This window comes from Chaetura pelagica, unplaced genomic scaffold, assembly GCF_000747805.2.
Source record: "Chaetura pelagica isolate M959 unplaced genomic scaffold, ChaPel_1.0 scaffold36, whole genome shotgun sequence".
NCBI classification, from domain to species: domain Eukaryota; kingdom Metazoa; phylum Chordata; class Aves; order Apodiformes; family Apodidae; genus Chaetura; species Chaetura pelagica.
In genome coordinates, this window is record NW_009953726.1 from 1,523,761 (window position 1) to 1,542,652 (window position 18,892).

The following is an 18,892-nucleotide window of genomic DNA, read 5'->3' on the forward strand; positions in this document are numbered from 1 at the left end:
AGCTGTCCTCTTCCATTCAGTCTGGCTTCTCCTTTTGAATGAGCTGTCATAAAATTCACAGCAAACATAGAAGACACATCATTCCCAGTAGCAGACAGCCTTTCCTTTTGGCTATCAATTAAGTCCAGCTTAATGCAGTCCACTGCATACCTGCTAAATTATGGAACTGTGGTATCTTAAAAATACATAAAATTCCTGAGCTCTGGCTGCAAACTTCTATGTGCAATTCTTGATTTTTCTATAGTTTACAGCATCAAAATAGTAACATTTGATACAGTATCAGTATTGCTTCAAAGAATGGTCTAGTACTTTTTGCTGTTTTATTTTACAATGAAACATCTCACATGTACAATGCTACTTTTAAATGTAGCTTTCCTGCTTACCTTTCAGCAAGCATGAGTTTTGTATCCTCCCATAACCTCCCTGTAACTCTGCACTGTTCATTTGCTTCCTCTGCTTTTTCCTCTTTGATCTGTGGGAGCTTAGTTGCAATTTCTTGCAGAGATTTCATTTCAACAGCAGCACAATCCAATTCCTTTTCCAATTCTGTTAATGATTTTACCCTTTTTTAAAAAAAGAAATCATTAAATACAGCTTTATATTAAAGTAAATATTTGATTTTTTTCCTCAGTGTAATTATTAAGTTATCTAGAAATTCATCCTGAGTTGCACACATTGACTATATTAAATGACATAATAAAAAGTCTAATTTGATCTTCAGTTCTTGTAATTTGACCCAGTCCTTAAGATGGGTTATACTGACCTAAACCTTTTCAGAAAGGAATAAAAAAACCTAAAGGCCAATAGAGTCTGTATGAATAGTGAATTATTTTGTCTTAAAAGGTAAGTGCATTCTGGCTGTTTTAAACTATGGCCTAAGAAAGGAATCCATACCATACTGTGGGATTTCACAATGGAAAAAATAGCCACAGTTTATAAACTCCTTTCCCCTCCCTTTTTCCTTCCACATAAACAGTAGTGAATTGCTCATTCATCCTTTGCAAGGCTGCAGAGAGCTCCCCTGATACACTATCAGAGTCATACAAATCATGTTAGTGGCTTTCTTGGGATGAGGTAAAATAACACAAGACTCCTACACTGCAGTTTCAGATCACACACATCAGTGCTCAGCAAGGAGACCTGCCTCCCTGTTTGGCTGTTTTCTTACTGAAAACAACAATCAACCTCATTCTACTCCATCAATACTGCTTAAAAAACCACATACATAGGAGCTTAAAAGAAAAAAAGGAGAAGGTTTCCTTATTTAGGTTGTGACAGAACAAGCTATGTTCACAGCTTCCTTCAGTGCTCCACAGACCCCTCAAGACATATTTAGGTTTTAGTGTCTACTGTGAAGGGGCCACAGGCCCTCTGAGTTCACTGAAATAATGAAATTAAAAGAGCTTTAAAAGAAGAACTCACCTTTGTTGAATAGCTGGAATTGTTGGATCCTTCAACCCTATTTTGTTAATTCTGTCACGTAGATCCTGAATGTTTTTAAAGATTTCACCATTTTTTGTGGAAAAAATCTTGTATAAGTCTTTTTCCTCTGTGAGTATCTGTTCACTTGAGGGATCATAAGTTGCATTTAGCTCTTCAGATACAGTCAGAACAAGGTTTTCACAGCAAGTCTTTCTCCCACATTCCGTGTCTTCCAAACAGATGTCAACCGTTTTCAAGCGTTCATCCAAACATTTAGCCTCTTCTGCCATATGAGAAACTTCTTGTGCAGCCTCTCTCAGTGCTTTTCCCTGTATTTCAGGTTGATTCAAGGGATTTCTGAGACATTTGATGGAAGACTGAATCTTCCTCAGTGAGGCCATAAAAGCTTCCAGATCTTTAAGGACTGTCTCGCGGATCTGCATTTTATGGCTCATTTCTTCAAGCTGGTTTTGATAGTAAATCATAATTTTACTTGCAGCTTGCAGATCTATTGGATTGAATTCATCTCTTGCTGAACTATCTAGGTGTTCCAATTGTTTGCACACTTCAATCTGATTTAATATGGATCTCTGTAGCTCCTGAAAATGAGAGAACAACCAGCAATGTCAACAAGGGAAAGCAAACCTGCATCCTGCATTCAAGCTGACCCTACAACTGAAAAACAAATTATACTCTCAATAAAACAAGCATGCTAAACAGGGTGGTGAAGCAAGAAAACTTTCATTCCTACTCTGGACTTTGGTGAATGGAAGGAAGATGAAGAAAAATCAAATAAAATTGTATTCCACACACAGGGAATTTGGACAGCACTATAGAAAGTCCAAGCTTCTTTCCAGCAATCACAGAGGAAAGAAAGATTGAGAGTCCTGGAGCTGCCACCAGAAGGCTCTCACAGTGGGAGATCACTCAGAGCACAGGCAGGCACATACAGGTTTTTTACTCTGCCATCTCTTGAAAACTTTATGCTATATTTTTGGAGGAGACTTATTTAAACACCTCTTACTGAAGTCTTTATGCTATGTTGTTACAGCCCTCAAACAGCACCGTGTCAGTGTTATGAAACTCCAAATGTGCAGGCAGCTGGGAAAAAATGCAGTGCCCTTCCAGCCAAAAAGAGTAATCTCAAACAGAGTCCACATGCTCTCTGCCCTACAGCTTGAGAGATCTACATCCTACTTAGCTTGAGAGCCAAGGGCAGACAAATGCAAACATTCAGTTCTGTGCAGCAGTCAGTGTGTTCAGCTTGGGGTGCATGTCGAGACCGAAACAATATTCATCCTACCTAATAGACAGACCAGAGGCCAGCCATAAAAGACTGACAGCAGGTGAACAAGTTATTGCATTCATGCAGCATTTCCAAAACCATCATGAGGTGTGCTCAGATACCTCAGCACATGTGACACAAGGCTGCTTAGCTTAGCTCAGAAATGAACACCACGTTATGTATGTGCCTGCACAAACTAATACAAAGCCAGGTGGGAACACTGTAAATTTGGATCAAAGAAAAATCCTAATCTAAGACAAAGTATTCATGACTGTGCCTTTTACAGCAGAGTCTCTTGAGAGTCCCTGGCTGGCTCTCCAGGAACGGTGACATTTAAAGCAAAGGGAGTAAAATGCTGTTACAGACTTCAGATGGTTTGGGAACTCTTAAGAGAGGTCTCAAACTCCTAAGTGAAAATCCCATTAAGTTCTCTAGTTTCTAGTCATATCAAAAACTACTCTGCCTTGGGTGTGGTCTCTGCATTTTCTCTTACCTTTAGTTCCCTGTAAGCAAGATCACTATTCATCAGATTAAGCTGCTGGATGTCCTTTTTCTTCAACCGTTGATCTAATTCACATAGAAGAATGGATTCATTTTCTATTGGCAAAACAATTTCCAAAGCAGTCCTTAAAGAGTTTGTTCTGCAAGAAAGGTAACAAAACATGAACTGGGAAAGCAAGCAAGAACACGCTCAACACTTTACAGCACAAAAAGCCACAAAGATATTGTAATTGACTGTCTAAGAGATCTAATCCTCCTCCTCCTGAGGTCACAGGAGTTTTTCCATTGATTAGTAAGAAAAACAGAGTGAATCCCAGTAAATTTAACTAAAAGAGTGGAGTAAATAACAGTAAACTTGGGAATACTGCACAGTGATGTTACAAAGATCTGGTTCTGTGCTTCCTGAAGAGATTCACACTATCTGCAGTGAGACAAGTATAATGAAAGAAAGCTTTATTTTATGCAATTTTTTTTAAAAAGGTTAAAAATGTGCAGGATTTTTTTTTGTAACACACACTATTCCCCTCACACTACACACATTAGTTACGATGAGCTAATCCTTAGCTAATATAATGAAGTGTTATTTTATACCTGGTACTTATAATATCCTGAAGCTCTTTCCATTCTCCTTTTAGTTTGCTTCTTGTCTCAGAGATGGTAGCCTGTTGCACTTCATCCAGGAGATTCTCTAAGCTAGATGAGATGTTTTCCAATTGGGACCAACCAGAATTGATTTCATTCTCTATCATCTAAAAGACATGCAGTCTTAATTGCATTAACATGATACTGTGTTTGTCACTGGACTGTACAGTTCATAAAATTACAGTCACATATAAGTCACAAGAGTCTCTGCAGAAAATGTGAAAACTTGACCTGAAGTAAGAGCATCTATTGCTTTCTTTTTCTTTAAGACCCCATTTTTAGCTGCAAACAAATCTTTACCAACTTTTTCCAATAAAAATTTCCATGTCAAAGTATTGAACATTTATAAAAGGTTCAGTAAATACGGTTCAGGCATTTTTACTACAAGGATGATTGGAAAATATCTCAACTTAAGTTATGTTCAGAAGAACAAAAACCAAACAGAATTGAACCAAGTTCTGAGATGCTAGATAGCCTCTGTACTCCTTTCAAGCAAGTGCTTGAAAAATTGCAATAATAAATTATCCAACATCAATTATTGGCCTTTTATCATCCCCTTAAGGTTCTCACAAACCGCATCAAGTTGTAAATCCTGGAACAATTTCATTCTGCACATACCCCACTGCCAGTTGATGGTTCAACTCTGATGACTCCTCCAGCCCTGACCATGGTCCATCACTTACCACTCCTGCAGACAAAAAAGCTACTTTTCATAGTTCTTTTTTTCATTAGACCTATTTCAGCCTGCAGATCACAAACTGAGCAACATATGCAAAACTCCACTGCTAAACAGGAATGCAGTTCTGAATTCTAAACCCTTGATTTCCCTGCTAATAAAACTGGTTATAAGGACACTCCTTTTGCCTTGGCAATACACATAACACAGAGAGGTGAGTACTCTACATGAGTAAGTAACAATTTAGATACTAAGTATGTTTTTAAAAGATGAGTACTTACCTGCAGTTCAAGCAGCTTATTCTGAAGGCATGAAGTGCCTTTTATTTCATCAGTAAAACCAGAGGCTACTTTATCTCTGCTGATTTGTAGAAGTTCTTCCACATTACTTCTTTGTGTGTTATAGCTGAAGACAGATGCAATCACTTTCAGAGAGAACATTACTGCTAATTTAGTGGAACATGGCAGGGGTTGGGACTTGCTGACCAATAGATTACCATACAAAATAAGCACAATCTATTGCAAATACGTGTTTTTACCTAAGTCCCAAATGAATGAGTATAAATCAACAACATAAAAAAGGATGAGAAATTGCTCCACTGCCTAATTTTCAATTATGAATGTCTGCCTGCATTCTCTAAATTTACTTTTATGAACATAAAAATAAGTTATTTAAAAACCGAACATTTTTTTTTATTTGCAATATTTGAAGTTACTAGTAAGGCAGATAAAGATTTTCCTGAGCCAAGACCAGAAGAATAAGTTTTACAGCTCTAAGTGTTCTCACTACAAAATCCTAATGTTTGAAGCACTTAGCTACTGTAGTGCTTCCTTAACAATTACAGAGCAATATTAAGTAAACTGCAGTAGAACAAGAACAGAGTTCTGCAAAGCACCCTGTGCTTGATATACAGTTTATGAATGTCTAGGACAGTATAATCTCTTAATATATAAGCATTTTATCCTTTAAAAGTTACCTCTCTAACAAAGAAGGTATGGGTAAATCACTGTCTTCAAATTTCTTTGCACAGCTTTCTCCATTGTGGTGTTTCACATCTGGTTCCAAAACTGTATCAGCAGCAGGTCTGGAGGTCTAAGTAAAAAACAAAACACGTAACAATGACTTCAGCATCATGCTGTGTCAGCACACAGTGAATACTAACAAACATCTGTGAACTCCTGAAGGAAGCAACTGCTTCATGTGTCCCAAAGGAGAGGAGAGATACCATTCAGGAATACATGATGTGTTTAAACTCAGTCATGAACCAAAAAAGCAAATTTTTTAATGCTTGCAGCCAGGTCATTCATTCCTTCCACAGATGCTGGGTCTTTGGCAAGCACAAGCCACTTAAGGAAATTTTTGATGCAGCTCCATGGACACCCTTGGGCACTGTCTTCTGCAGTTTTTGTCAGGCTGTTTATACCAGATGCCTTTGCATGTCTCTCAGCCTTTGATTGCAGGGTTTGAGAATTCCTGATGGTATTTAGGCACTTCATAGTTTGATAAGCGATGAGAGAACAGATTTCTTCATTGCATCAGGAATAATATTAGTAGTCTTACAAGACATCTCCCTTGATATTAGACAAATCCTACTATGTAAATGCAATGGGTCCCTTCCTATAAATCACCAGGCTGGAGGCTGTCTGATGAGCTGTCTGCAGCCTTAGTTGCATGAAAGTTTATCCTAAATCAGACATCTTCTATGGCATCCAAATTATAAACTGCAGTATCTTGTCCCTCTGAATTTATTTCTAAGCAGTTACATGTGTTCCATTTTTCCCATTATTTTTCTAAAGTATACACCTCCAACTCTTGACTATTTTTCCTCTCTGTCCCCTCTTAAACTTGTTCAAATTAATTGGACACGATGGGGGATTTGCACTTGAAAACAGCTTCACAGCTCAAACCCACTCTTTAGCAAAAAATAATGCTAGGCTGGAGACTCACATCTCCTCGAGGTGCCTAGTGCTGTTCCTTGCACAGTAATTTTAAATATTTCCTTAGTCTACATTTCCAAGCACGACGGGTTTTTGATGTCTTACCAGAGGTCCTACCACAATAAGAATAGTAACAGAAACAATCAGTTTTCCCTTTTGCCAGTATCTCCTTAGACAGAGCACCATTGTTTAACAGTATGCGTGGACTTCTTACCTCCTGTACTGAAAGGATATCCATGTGCTGAGAAGAACTGGGCTTTTCTCCATTCTCAGAAGCAACAATGGAGCTCCTAGGATTTCAAACAAATTTCAGCTTAAGAACAAATTCTGAAATACAAAGGGGAAAAAATACACCCTGGCTAATGATTAAAAACAGTGCAGCTGTGATAAAGGGTTATCAAACATTGTACTTGCTAGTTTATGAAACTTAAAATTAAATGTTTAAATGTACAGTTCCCTATAGTAATGAATATAGTGAAATACTTGGTAATAGAACCATTGAATCATGGAATGGCTTTGGTTGTAACATACCTTGAACATCACCTAGTTATAACCCCCTGGCATGGACAGGGACACCTCCCACTAGACCAGGTTGCTGCAAGCCCCATCCAACCTGGCCTTGAACACTTCCAGGATGGGGCATCCAAAGCTTCCTGGGCAACCTGTGCCAGTGTCTCACCACCCTTCCAGGAAAGAACTTCTTCCTAATGTCTAACCTAAATCTCCCCTCTTTCAGTCTGAAACCGTTTGAAGTACATTTACAATATCCAAAAAATGTATCCATAGATCTGATTTCTGTGAAGATACAACACTTCATGCACTCAGTCACCCACTCTTTCACTGATGACTGCCCTTTTCCAGCATGAGACAGCAGGGTCATGTAAGTATCTGTCACAATCTGTTGAAGCTTTTCTAGCTTTTGTTCACAGTCTGTAGTCAGTGTCTGTATGCCTGGGATAGCTTCTTCTGATAGTCTTCCCAATATTTTAAGGTCTTCTAATGATTTCGTAAGTTCCCTCAGATTGCTTTCTTGTGAAAAAAAGGCCTAAAAGAAGAAAAACAATATAGTAAACTCATATTAAGTAAAAAAGATATGCAATTATTCTCATACATTTTTTTCTACTTCTTGGATAAGTGCACTTAAAGTGTAAGCTGCCAAACCAGGACAGAAACATTTATTTTCCCTTGACTCTTTTTCAGATAGAGCCAGGAAAGAATTAAGGATTTCTGGTAACAAGTTCTCCAGCTGCATTCACAAGACTACACTGACTCTTACTTGATTTTTAAATTCATTATGTTACTACAATTTTAACTACTTTTTGTCCCAAATCCTGTTCACGCTGACATTAGATATACATGTCTCATTGACTATGGAAACAAGAGAATTGGAAATGTTATTTAAAATATTTCCCATCAATAATTGTACCTTCTAGGGTGAAATGAAGCTATACTAAAAATAGAAAATATATGAGCAGAAGGGAAGCACCTGAAAACATGTATTTCTCTTTACTCTTGCATATGTGATATTTACTGAACATGAACCCATGAGAAGCAAAGACTAAAACTCCACTGAATTCAGTGAAGACCAGAATTTCACCAGGAGAGCAATTCCTTATAAGTGGTAAACTGACCACATCAGTGTCTCTCAAAGAGGAAGGTGAAGAAAATTACTAGAAGCAAAGAAGTGCAAACCCCATTGCTTATGGAATATGTAAGATTAGCTATGGCTCACCCTGGCAAATGAAACATGAAAGTCTTATGTGTAACTCTGTGGTTAACTTATATACAGCACAAACAGGGGTAAAGTGCAGCTATTGCAGTGTGAGCAGATACTCTCACCTGAGAGCACATAACACCTTCTACGCAACTCTGATAAATCAAGGGAGTAATAACAATTTTTTTCTTACACTTCACACTGCTAAATCTGTTCAATGCTTCAAGGCTGTACTTTAAAAAAACTGGAAAAAAGACACCATCCATGCAAGAAGGAGGTAATTCTAACAGCCTGCAAGGAGGCTAATAATTGCAGTCAAAAAAGTAAAGATACAATTTGGTTGGTGTCCTTGTTCTGGTTTTGTATAACATAGAGCACAAGGATCCTCCCTGTTGCTCAAGCACAGGCTGCAATAATGTACCTAAAAAGGAGTAAGAAGGACAGACAGTGCATTCACAAAGAGAACTAAGTGAGCAGAAACGGAGTATGGCAGGTACCTCATGTTCTTTGATGAGCCCTTTGGTTTTATCCATGCTTAAGAGCTTCTTCTCTTTGCCTAATTGCTTATTTATTTTTTTTAAAGTTGCATTAAATTTCTTTTTTTCCCTTTCTACTATGAGCTGGACACAGGAGATCACTTCATGACGAGCTGCCTGCAAAGTTCAAAACACATTATCCCTGTGAGAGGGTGAGACAGTATTATAAAGCAAACAAAAACCTTATGTAACATGACCAAAAAATTTGTTTTTCAAATATGCTAGACCTAAGGAGAACAGACAGTGAATTCTCTTTACTATATTATCTCACCTCCCATCTTTTACGAACATCTTTACTCTTTTCTTCCACAACCAGCTTTTCACGATCATTTGAAATATTTTTCAGTTTCTCAGCTGCTTTCAAAAATTTGTCAAGAACTTTATTGTCCAGAGCATTAAAAGCTTCCTGCAAGAAAAGCATCATAATGAAAAACAAACAGAATGGCATGTAGCTTATTTACCTAATAAATGACATCAGTAGCATACAAAAAGCATGTATACATTGCATATATGAGCTGTGGTGGCCCTTGCATGGGTGAGTATGAAGGCATTATCCACCCTTGGGTATCTGCAAGAAGGCTGCAGGCAATATCAGCATCTGCTTTTTGAAGAAAAGCAAATGTTGTTCTTTTATCTCCTCTTTTAGGACTTGCTGTGGAAGATGAGGCAACATGGATTTTGGGCAGTTCCATTTTTGATGCCTCACTGAGGACCCCTTTAACAGATCCAGATTTTGAGACTGGGCATTCTCTTTACCAGTTAGCCACTGGGAAAAAGAGGAGGTTCAGTATTTATAATCACACTTTAAAAACTTGCTCAAGAATTCAGGCATGTGATTCTTGATGGGTTCTTAATTATTAACCAGGAAAAAAACATTGCTGTTAATTCAGAAACTAATGAGTTCTGAAGGGATGACTGAGTTACTTCAGCTAAGACAGGGCATTGAACAAACTGCCATACAGATTCACATTTCTTCATTCAAGCTGTCTGCAAGTTAATATATGCTAACAGTGATAAATCAAAAAGCTGAGAAAAGCATTAATAGATACCAAAACACAAATCTGGTATTTTTCTCACTGTGGTACCTCAGCCTTTTAGATACTCTATAGCACTACGAAATACCCAAATCCAGCTGGCTCAGAAAACAAACCCACCTTGTATCTTGAAATAGATTCTTCAGGACTTAATTTTTGACTGACAAGTTGCACAGCCTTTGAAACAGAGGTCTCAAGCTCTTTCTGGGATTCTTCAAAATTGAGCCAAGCCTCTTTCTCTGAGGGTGTCTTCTCAGATTTGGACAAAATGTTGTTCACGTCACCCATGACAGCCTTGGAAGAAAGAGACATTTCAGTCCATGCCTCAGTGTCAGTATTTACAGAAAGCTGTTGCTTCATAACAGCACTCAAGTTTTTTGAGCTGAGATACTGATCTTTGAAATGTTCTCAGTTTTGCCCAGGCAAGAGTCTGGGAGACTGGTATCAGTGGTATAAAACATTCTCTATTTTACATGAATTACAAGAAGCCTTCCTAATCATATAATGCTAAAATGAGAGATGTCTGTGGGCATAAGATACAAGAACAATTACAAAGAAGTACCTGTATTTTGTCTCTGGCTTCTTTAATTCGTGCCTGCAGCCCAGTGGTGTGAGAATGCTGTTGGGCCACCTGACTGGAAACATTTTGTGTCAGGGATTGCAAGATCTCTTCTGCTGCCACAACTTGTTCTTGGCATGAGGCTCCCCTTGAAGCCAAGCTCTGGTTGAATGAAAAACACGGCTTTTTGTTTAAAGGAACTGAGCAAAAGAGTCAGCATTGATCATGGATGGTCAATATTTGGCCAAGGAAAAAACTTATATTCCAGTTATGGACAGCATATTGCACTGCAGAATCTCTGTGTAAGGAGAAAGAAATTTGCTGCCATCCACAGGGGATCCTGTTTGCTGAAACAGGCTTTCTATCCATGTGATGTCCATGATGACTTCTCATGTCTTTGCCTCAGAGTCAATTAGAGTAATTTTTTAAACATGCTCTCCCAACCAAGCTTCCCAAATGACTGCACAAACCACACATTTGCATATGCATTGTCTGATCCTGAAGTCATCCCAAAGCAAACACATATCAAGGCTCAGATTTTCTTGAAGTATTCAGTACTACAAGGCAGGAAACAGCTCAGTATTCTGCATGCAAAAGTATTGTGCCAGATTTGAATATTTATAATGAAATGTCATTATTAGAGCTGTTTTGACCTATGAATATTCAACACACTCTCCTGCTTGAAGTTGCCAATTAGCATTCTTCTAATGATAATCAGAGCTTTATTCTGGATTTCAGCCGATTGTACCACAGGTATTAAGCGACCTGATCTCTTCTGCTCACAGACATGGACATACAAAACCAGTCACATTTCTGGAGGCTGTATTGCAGGGTGTCTTTTGTTACTTTGTTGTGTTTAACACTAGTGTCACACTGCAAAACAGGCTTATTTTATAAACCTTTGCCCCCCGTTACAAAAAGATTAATAGATTCTTTTCATAGGCTCACACTCCTAATCCTGTAGGTTAAATGATGTGCAAGAAGGCACAAACCAAAAGTCAACTAACACTAACTCTGGTTCACAGTTATTGCAGGTGAATTTAATGTTTCTCTGTTTAATTTTAGCACTTAGAGGAGCTCCAGTGAAAGCTCCCTCTGGTGGTCACATTCCTACCATTAGATTATACTGGCCTTGTTCCAAAAGTAGCAAAATGCAACTTATGGCAGTTCTTCAGCTTCTCCAGTGCAAAGCTGGGCATCTTTGCTGAGTCTCATCTTCACTGGCAGGTGAAGAAAATAAAACAGACATTGTACTGAAGATGCTGAGTTATATACACACATTTCCACCTGCCATCTGCTGTGGGGGGAAACAATAATCCCTGGCAGAGAGACATGGGAAACAGTAGAGACTATTGTGTATCTGTGGAAGTAACAAGAAATTAATCAGTGCTTGTTGTGGATGTTTAGAGCAACTATAACCTGAGATGGACAAATTAAAAAAATTCAGCATGCTGCTGAAAATACTTCAGGTATTCCAGTTGTTGACAGGTAAGCCTTGAATACAGCCAAATTGTCCCAAACCTCCTCTCTGCACTGGAGGGTAGAGGAGAGAATGCACTGTTTGAACAGGGGAAATTCTCAACTCAGCACCTTGCAAAGTTTAGGTCTGTGAGTGCTGTGCTAGACAGGGAGCAATTAGTATCACTCAAGAGATAGCTGCTTACCAATGGCACCAACAGCAGTTCATTGGCACCTGTTTGTCATCTGGATATACTGATGTTGGAAGATTAATTTATAGCACATCTGGGAGCAATCCTGGGAAATAACATAAAAATGCAGGCATTGCCCTGACTTTACAGCAGTGTTACAGCACATTTCTTCTTCATTGATGATGGCTCATTTTACCCCACCCATGACTCCATGCTGGAAGATGACAATCTAATGAACAAGTATTTTAAGCAGTGTATTTTTCACCTGCAAATGTTCCTCCATCCCATGTTCCAGAGGCCCCTTCTGACCAATCTCGCTAAGCAGGCGGCCAGTCTCTGCTGCCCAGCTGTCCACCCCTCTAAGGAGCTCTTCAATCTTCTCCAGGCTCCCTGGAAGCTCCCCAGTCTTCTCAGCAGCATCTGTGCTCTCTTCACCAAGCTATAAACAAAGAGCAGGGTAAGATGTTCATTCCATCATTGGGTCATGGGTCTCTCCACTATCTTCCTGCAACACACAGTCACCACTGAGGTTACTTCCCAGCCTCTGCACCCAACAGGGAATGAAGGAGAAATAAATGCCAAACATGGTAAATAAACCATGTGAGGCTCAGTTCTTCAACCCTGAGAGCAGGTGAAACAGCACAACCTGTGCTCATACAGCCCATCCTCTCCCCTATAAACAAGCAGCCACAGTCACACTACTATGGAGAATAACTCCTGGACTGCAGCATCCCCCAGGCTATGTCTAGGAGTTGTCCAAGTGAACAACAGCTGGTGTTGGTCAAATCCAGTCTAGGGAGAGTGCTAACAGATAATGGTCAAAGGCCAGAGGTCTAGCATTTGCTCTTGCCTTTTTATATATGTAAGTAAACATATTATAGTCTCAATATCAAAAGCAGTGCCTGGACTCCTGACATCCTTAAGCCCTTGAAAGGGTGCAAGATGCCTCTCTATCTCTGCTTTCTGAATGTATTTCCTAAAAGCAATTCTTATTAAGGGTTTTTCTAGGAAATTCAGGATTTCTCTTAAGCTTGTTTCATATGATCTCCTTGCAGTCTCACTAAGTTCATCTCCTACAAAAAGGCAATTTTTTATCACCATTTATTGTCACAGCAGTACCTTCAATAAGCGTCAATGAAAGGCTCAACTTAGAAAATTAAGAGCTCTAATATTCCCAAGCAGAGTGAAAGTGTCATTCTTGTGACAGCATTTTAGGAAATACATGTAACATTAAGCAGGTTATATAGGAGTTTACAGCAGCTTAAAAATCTGTCAGGTGAGCTGGTGTAAAGTTGCACAACCTTGGAAATATCTATGCAGCTATAATTACTTTCTACTAGATGAGGCAGAGATTATACAATGTAGCAAAGGCTCATGAGGTCTTAACTGATGACTTTCACCTCTAGAACGGAAGAAAAAGCTTTATTCTGCAATAAAACTTCCTTTTGTAAGTGGTTTTAAGATTTCCAATTTTAAAAATGAACATTTTCCATCATGTTGTAAAGAGCATTTGACTGAGTCACAAAACTTAAGAATGGGATGCTTCTGTGCATTCTCTGTTTCTCCTGTATAAAACTGGAAATACTGAGTTGATTGAAAGAATTATTAACTGTGATTAGCAAGCTGACAAGTCTAGAAAACATGTCTTTGGACACTGCACAGCAAAAGAGTCAAATGAAAGTAGTAACTTACAAAGTGTGTCCTCTTGATGAATTTAGCCCATCTCCTGTTAAGTTTCTTCAGCTCTTTGGCAATATTTGATCCAACTTGCTCTTTGCTGACTTCAATGAGATAGTTTCCAGCTTCATTTAAGGAACCATGAACTGAGTTCCACTGTGCCAGGATCTCAGCAGGGATCTAGACAGAGGCATTGAAATAATTTAAAGCAGAACCCTGCCAGAAGTTTATTTCCAAAGTGAGGAACAGAAAAGCAACAACCACCACTGTCATTTATAATGCTTTCCTTCCAGGAGGCTTCCAAGTGTCTCTGTCTGTCATTACAAAGAGAAATCCAACCACATACCTCTCTGGGATGCTCATTTCGTTTTTCTTCCAGCCAGGTCTTCAGTAAGTGGATGTTTTCTGTATAATTATTCCAGGAAGAGAGGACTTTCTGTAGGGTGGTATGTACTTTGGAAATATAGTCTTTGCACATAGAAATCTTTGACTCCACTGTCTTAAAAATTTTGCTAATTTCTTGAGGATCTCCAGCTAGGACATCAAATAGGGAATATCATTATATATTTGGAAACAGGGAGGTTAATTACACAGGAGCAGCATTTTACACAAAACATAAATGGGAATTAAAACTGGACACAGTACATCAGTTCACAAGAGAGGTCTTCATAGCAGTTTATGTGCACAAACTTACCAAAGTCAGGATTGCTTATGTTTTTGTTTTTCAAATCTTCACAGATGTGAGTAGCAGTTTCTAGTTGCATTTCAAGTCTCTTTTCTTCAATGAAATTCTGCCCAAAGTGAAAAGTAATTGGCATGGGTAACACTAACCCACATAAATCTAGGCAGGAAATTCAGCTTGGGATACATTTTGTTCAATAGGAGCTTAAATGTAAACTGAGCAAAGCCCATGAAGCAACTCATCTGCACCCCTTAGTCTGAAATAGATCTGTTCTTTTTTCTGCTCATGCAGAGAGTAACTTAGATGTGAATATTAACTCCTGAATGCCATTGCCTGAGTCACAGCCCTGCATGAGTCACAACTGTTTATTTCAAGAAGTTAAAGCCCTACAGCCATGTTGAGAAATGGCAATGAAACAAGTTAGGTCACATAAGTCAAAAAAGTGATGAAAGCAAAAGGTGGGTCTTTCTGCATGCAGAGAAATATCAACGTGCCTGTTCCTGATACAGATCAGGAAAGATCTGTGAGTAAGGGGGAGAGAGGAAGAAATGGGAGCAGAGAAGGAGACTTCTGCTTTAAACATTCACATAGGGAATAAGAGGGTTGATCTTCAGCCTCCCTCTGTCTGAGCTGCATTTCACCCCAGAGCTCTCCACTCCTACAAACATTCTACCTAGCAGGCAGCAAAACAACCTCTCCTGTGGCCATGACAAACCTGGGCCACCAAGTCACCACCTAGCCAGGACTGGACATGATGGGACCAGAAGGTGAGCCAGCAACAAGCCTTACTTAAACTCCTAAAGAAAACTCTGTATTCTAACAGCTTGAGAAAAAGCATGAACCACAGATGCAGAAACACAATAGTAAGTACCTATTAAAACAACTGAACCAAGAAACTCAGCACAAGTTAACTCTGTACTCCCATCTCACCGCAGGTTAAGTTTAATACTGCCCCAGGAAAATGGATATTTATACAACCTCTTCTTGTCTCCTTCCATAGTTCTGATGCTAATGAAATTCCCTCTAATTTAACTAGGGACATGCCAATCTGAAAAGCCTCTGAGAAACTCTTTAGAATCTTCCCTAAGATGGAATTAAGGGAGAGTATTATTAACTGGAGATGGGGCAAAATTGATGCCATCAGCAATTTAATCTCTGTCTCTATTCTTGATGCATCTTTGGCAGTATTTGGGGTAGGGTGATCTGTCCCCTCCCATAGACCTACACCTGGCATCATTTTAATAACATGAGCCCAGAAGCTGACCTAAGCACAAAATATAACAAAACAAGACAATTCATATTCACCATGAAGAGTAAGGAGGTAAGGAAGCTAGAGAAGGAAGAGGCAACAGCAAAAGGCAGCATTAGGCAGGACTGTGGGTCATTGCTGTTTTTGAAGATGGCAGCTACTAAACTACCCCAGAGAGGTCTGACTTAAGGAAGGGCTGCTACTGCAGGCCCTATAGATAGTCTGGAAAGAAATAAATCTTCCCAATAAAGAATAAAAAAGGGCAGAGAGGAAATTACAGACTGTCAGAACTCGCCCTATTTCTCCAAACTGAAGAAAGAACTGTCATTCAGTGGAAAATCAGAAGATGTAAAGAAAGCTCCTGTGGAAGTCTACCTGTCCTTCTTTGCATAAATCTCAGGTCTCAAAAGTGTACCATACTTCTGCCAACTATCATAGCATCTTCAGATGAGGACACACACAGGCTTGCATCAAAGGGAGGTGAGGAAGAAGAATTATTGTCAGGGTGATACATTTTAAACTTACATTCCAATTTCTCAGCAGTGACTCCACAGATTCTTTTGTCCCATATTTCATGTCCCAGATATTTAGCTTCATCATCATCTCATTGGCAATAGCTGAGCACAGTCCATAGTGGTATTCAAGAAAGGTGCGGGAGTTTGTGAAATTGATATTGCTGAATCTGCAAAGAGTGAAATGTTTCAAAAGTGGACTTAAAATCACTGGATAAAGAAGGCATTAATGTGTAAGATTTTTAGTCCAAAACCTCAAAAGTACTTATATATAAATGTTATTTTGCTATGGCAGGAGTAAAATTTGAAGATGACTGCTGGGGGAGCTGGGTCTCTTTAGCTTGGAGGAGACTGAGGGGTGGCCTCATTAATGTTCATAAATATGTCAGGAGGCCAGAACCAGGCTCTTCTCAGTGGTGTCCAATGATGGGACAAGGGGCAATGGGTGCAAACTGGAGCATAGGAGGTTCCACATAAACATGAGAAAAACATTTTTCACTGTGAGAGTGACAGAGCACTGAACAGGCTGCCCAGAGAGGCTGTGGAGTCTCCTTTGCTGGAGACATTCAAAACCTGCCTGGACACGTTCCTGTGTGACCTACTCTAGGGGATCCTGCACTGGCAGGGGGGGTTGGACTAGGTGATCTTTCGAGATCCCTTCCAAACACTAAGATTCTCTGATTCTGTGAACAGTACATTTTTTTAACTAATAACAATGTTGAGTCAATACCAACTGCTCAATTTATGGAAATTAACTTCAAGGCCCAGAAAAGGGGCATCTGCTACCTGCATGTCAAAGGGTCTCTGCTTACAGACACAATTCACTGGTCATTTTTAAAATATCCTCTAGCAGATATATGTTGTTGCACAAACCATAAATCTCAGTGATTTTAAAAGGTGGAAATTAAAAATTAGATAATCCACACCCACAGAGAAATTTTTACATTCAAAATACTCACGTCTCCCACCTGTAGTGGGTGTTTCCTATCCCCACTAACAAAGGGCATTGGAAAAGTTCCTGCTAATGACCTTCACTTTCTACACATAATTAGACATTCATTAGACCAATGAGTGAATGTGCCTGCTCTGCATTACAGTCAATCTGTGTTTAGGTGCAAAAAGCTCTTTTTCTGTAAGGCATGGATAAATTATATATTTTGCTCAAAATAGCAGAGCTAAAATAGCCAAAGTAGAGGGGATTTGAGGATCACAACCTTCTTTTCATTTCCTCTAACTTTTCAGGCAAGACTAGTGGCATATTGTTCTCATCTTCATTCTTAAATGATTGAAGGGTGTTCAAGTGAGAATCGAAACAATCCATCAAGCCCTGGGGAGAAAAAGACATATTAAGTCATTCATTTTAACTCATTTAAGTATTACACCTGGAATCTGCAAGTGACCTGCCATTAGGGTGAGAGCTCTTAAGAACCAGTAAGCATAAGACAGTCTTCCAGTGTCTTTACTCATTAAAGTGCAATGAAAGTACTTATCTCATCACATTCTAAAGTGCATATTTAGTGTAGTACCACATGATTTCTCTTATCACTATGCATCTAGTTAAATAGAAGGAACATGAATCTACACTACCCATGCTATCACCTTTTTCCTCAATTTTACAATCATCTTTAGGACAAAAAAAGTGCTATTCTAACAGCTTCAGGATATTAAGTTGTCCTTCGCTATGTGTTAGCAAAGACTGACAGCAAATAAGTCTGTTTTGTCACACTTGCATAATACTTTATTTGAATGGTCCTTCTAATACCATTAGATGCACATCACACTAACCCTCTGATGACTAGTGTCACATAATTGGGAAATATTTTATGGGCATATGTCTCAGTGTTAAATTCTTAACTTAAAAAGAAAGCATAAAACGCTTTGCACAGAAGATTACCATATTAATAAACAGCATATAAAGAAACATGCTGAAAGTTCCTTTTTCTGTAATAAAACCTGCCCCAAAGCATGATAATGAAAATGGCTCAATCCTGGGGCAGCCCTCAACTCCCAAAACAGTGCACAAATTTTAAACACTTAATTTTGCAATCTTAATACTATTCCAGTCAGACAGTTATAAGTGCTCATGGGTCATTTCCTAGATCTTAAGAGAAAGTAAAATTTCCATTATAAGGCACCACCCTGGCAACAAGATTCCTATGTGAGACTCAATAGAAGAACTGACTAGAGGAAGGAGAGGGAAAAAATATTCCAGGAGAATGTCGTCCCACCAGAAAAAGTGGATTTTACAGAAATTAAATATCTTGGGTTTCTTCTTCAGGAACTTAACAATATTATCTACGTGTTCCACAGGAAAAAAGAAACCTCTAAACCAATGACATCTCTTTGTCTCATTCTTAGAAATGCTTTAACTACTCAAGCTGAACAACAAAAATCATAGATCAAATGGTCAAATTCTGGCAAAGCTGCTAGCAGTTAAAAAGCCATCTCTCATATAAGGAATTACCTAGCAACAGTACAAAAAGGTGGGGTTGTCAAGCCACTCACATGAACCTCTGTTTCCCACTCTTTCAAATTCTCTCTAAGTACATGTCACAAAAACATCCAGCTTTCCCCTTATTCATAAAAAAACCCAAATACAGCACTATAATGAAAACACAGGCATCAGTACAGCTACTCTTTTTAAAGTTTTCAAACTTGAAAGACGTTTGAACTATTACCAATGTAAAGATTTCAAGATCAGAATAAATAACTTGCACAGAATGAGGCACCAAAGTATCTCCCATTGCTTTGAATGGAAGTAGAGAATGACTCGGCAAACACTTAACTTTAAGCACACAAACTGCATGAACTGACTGG

At 38.9% G+C, this 18,892-nt stretch overlaps 1 protein-coding gene across 1 annotated transcript in view; it reads right to left on the bottom strand.

Moving 5' to 3' along the window:
- SYNE2 (spectrin repeat containing, nuclear envelope 2) overlaps positions 1–18,892 on the bottom strand; it is a 165,656-nt gene that overhangs the window by 129,096 nt on the left and 17,668 nt on the right. The window contains exons 12-29 of the mRNA XM_010000671.1: positions 17,290–17,402; positions 16,089–16,245; positions 14,327–14,423; positions 13,979–14,166; positions 13,648–13,812; positions 12,221–12,394; positions 10,310–10,468; positions 9,868–10,041; positions 8,985–9,119; positions 8,675–8,830; positions 7,297–7,508; positions 6,678–6,753; positions 5,503–5,618; positions 4,808–4,931; positions 3,800–3,957; positions 3,201–3,348; positions 1,423–2,021; positions 384–563 (exon numbers count right to left, since the gene is read on the bottom strand). Of these exons, the coding sequence (XP_009998973.1) occupies positions 384–563; positions 1,423–2,021; positions 3,201–3,348; positions 3,800–3,957; positions 4,808–4,931; positions 5,503–5,618; positions 6,678–6,753; positions 7,297–7,508; positions 8,675–8,830; positions 8,985–9,119; positions 9,868–10,041; positions 10,310–10,468; positions 12,221–12,394; positions 13,648–13,812; positions 13,979–14,166; positions 14,327–14,423; positions 16,089–16,245; positions 17,290–17,402 (3,131 nt within the window). The remainder of the gene's footprint in view (positions 1–383; positions 564–1,422; positions 2,022–3,200; positions 3,349–3,799; positions 3,958–4,807; positions 4,932–5,502; positions 5,619–6,677; positions 6,754–7,296; positions 7,509–8,674; positions 8,831–8,984; positions 9,120–9,867; positions 10,042–10,309; positions 10,469–12,220; positions 12,395–13,647; positions 13,813–13,978; positions 14,167–14,326; positions 14,424–16,088; positions 16,246–17,289; positions 17,403–18,892) is intronic.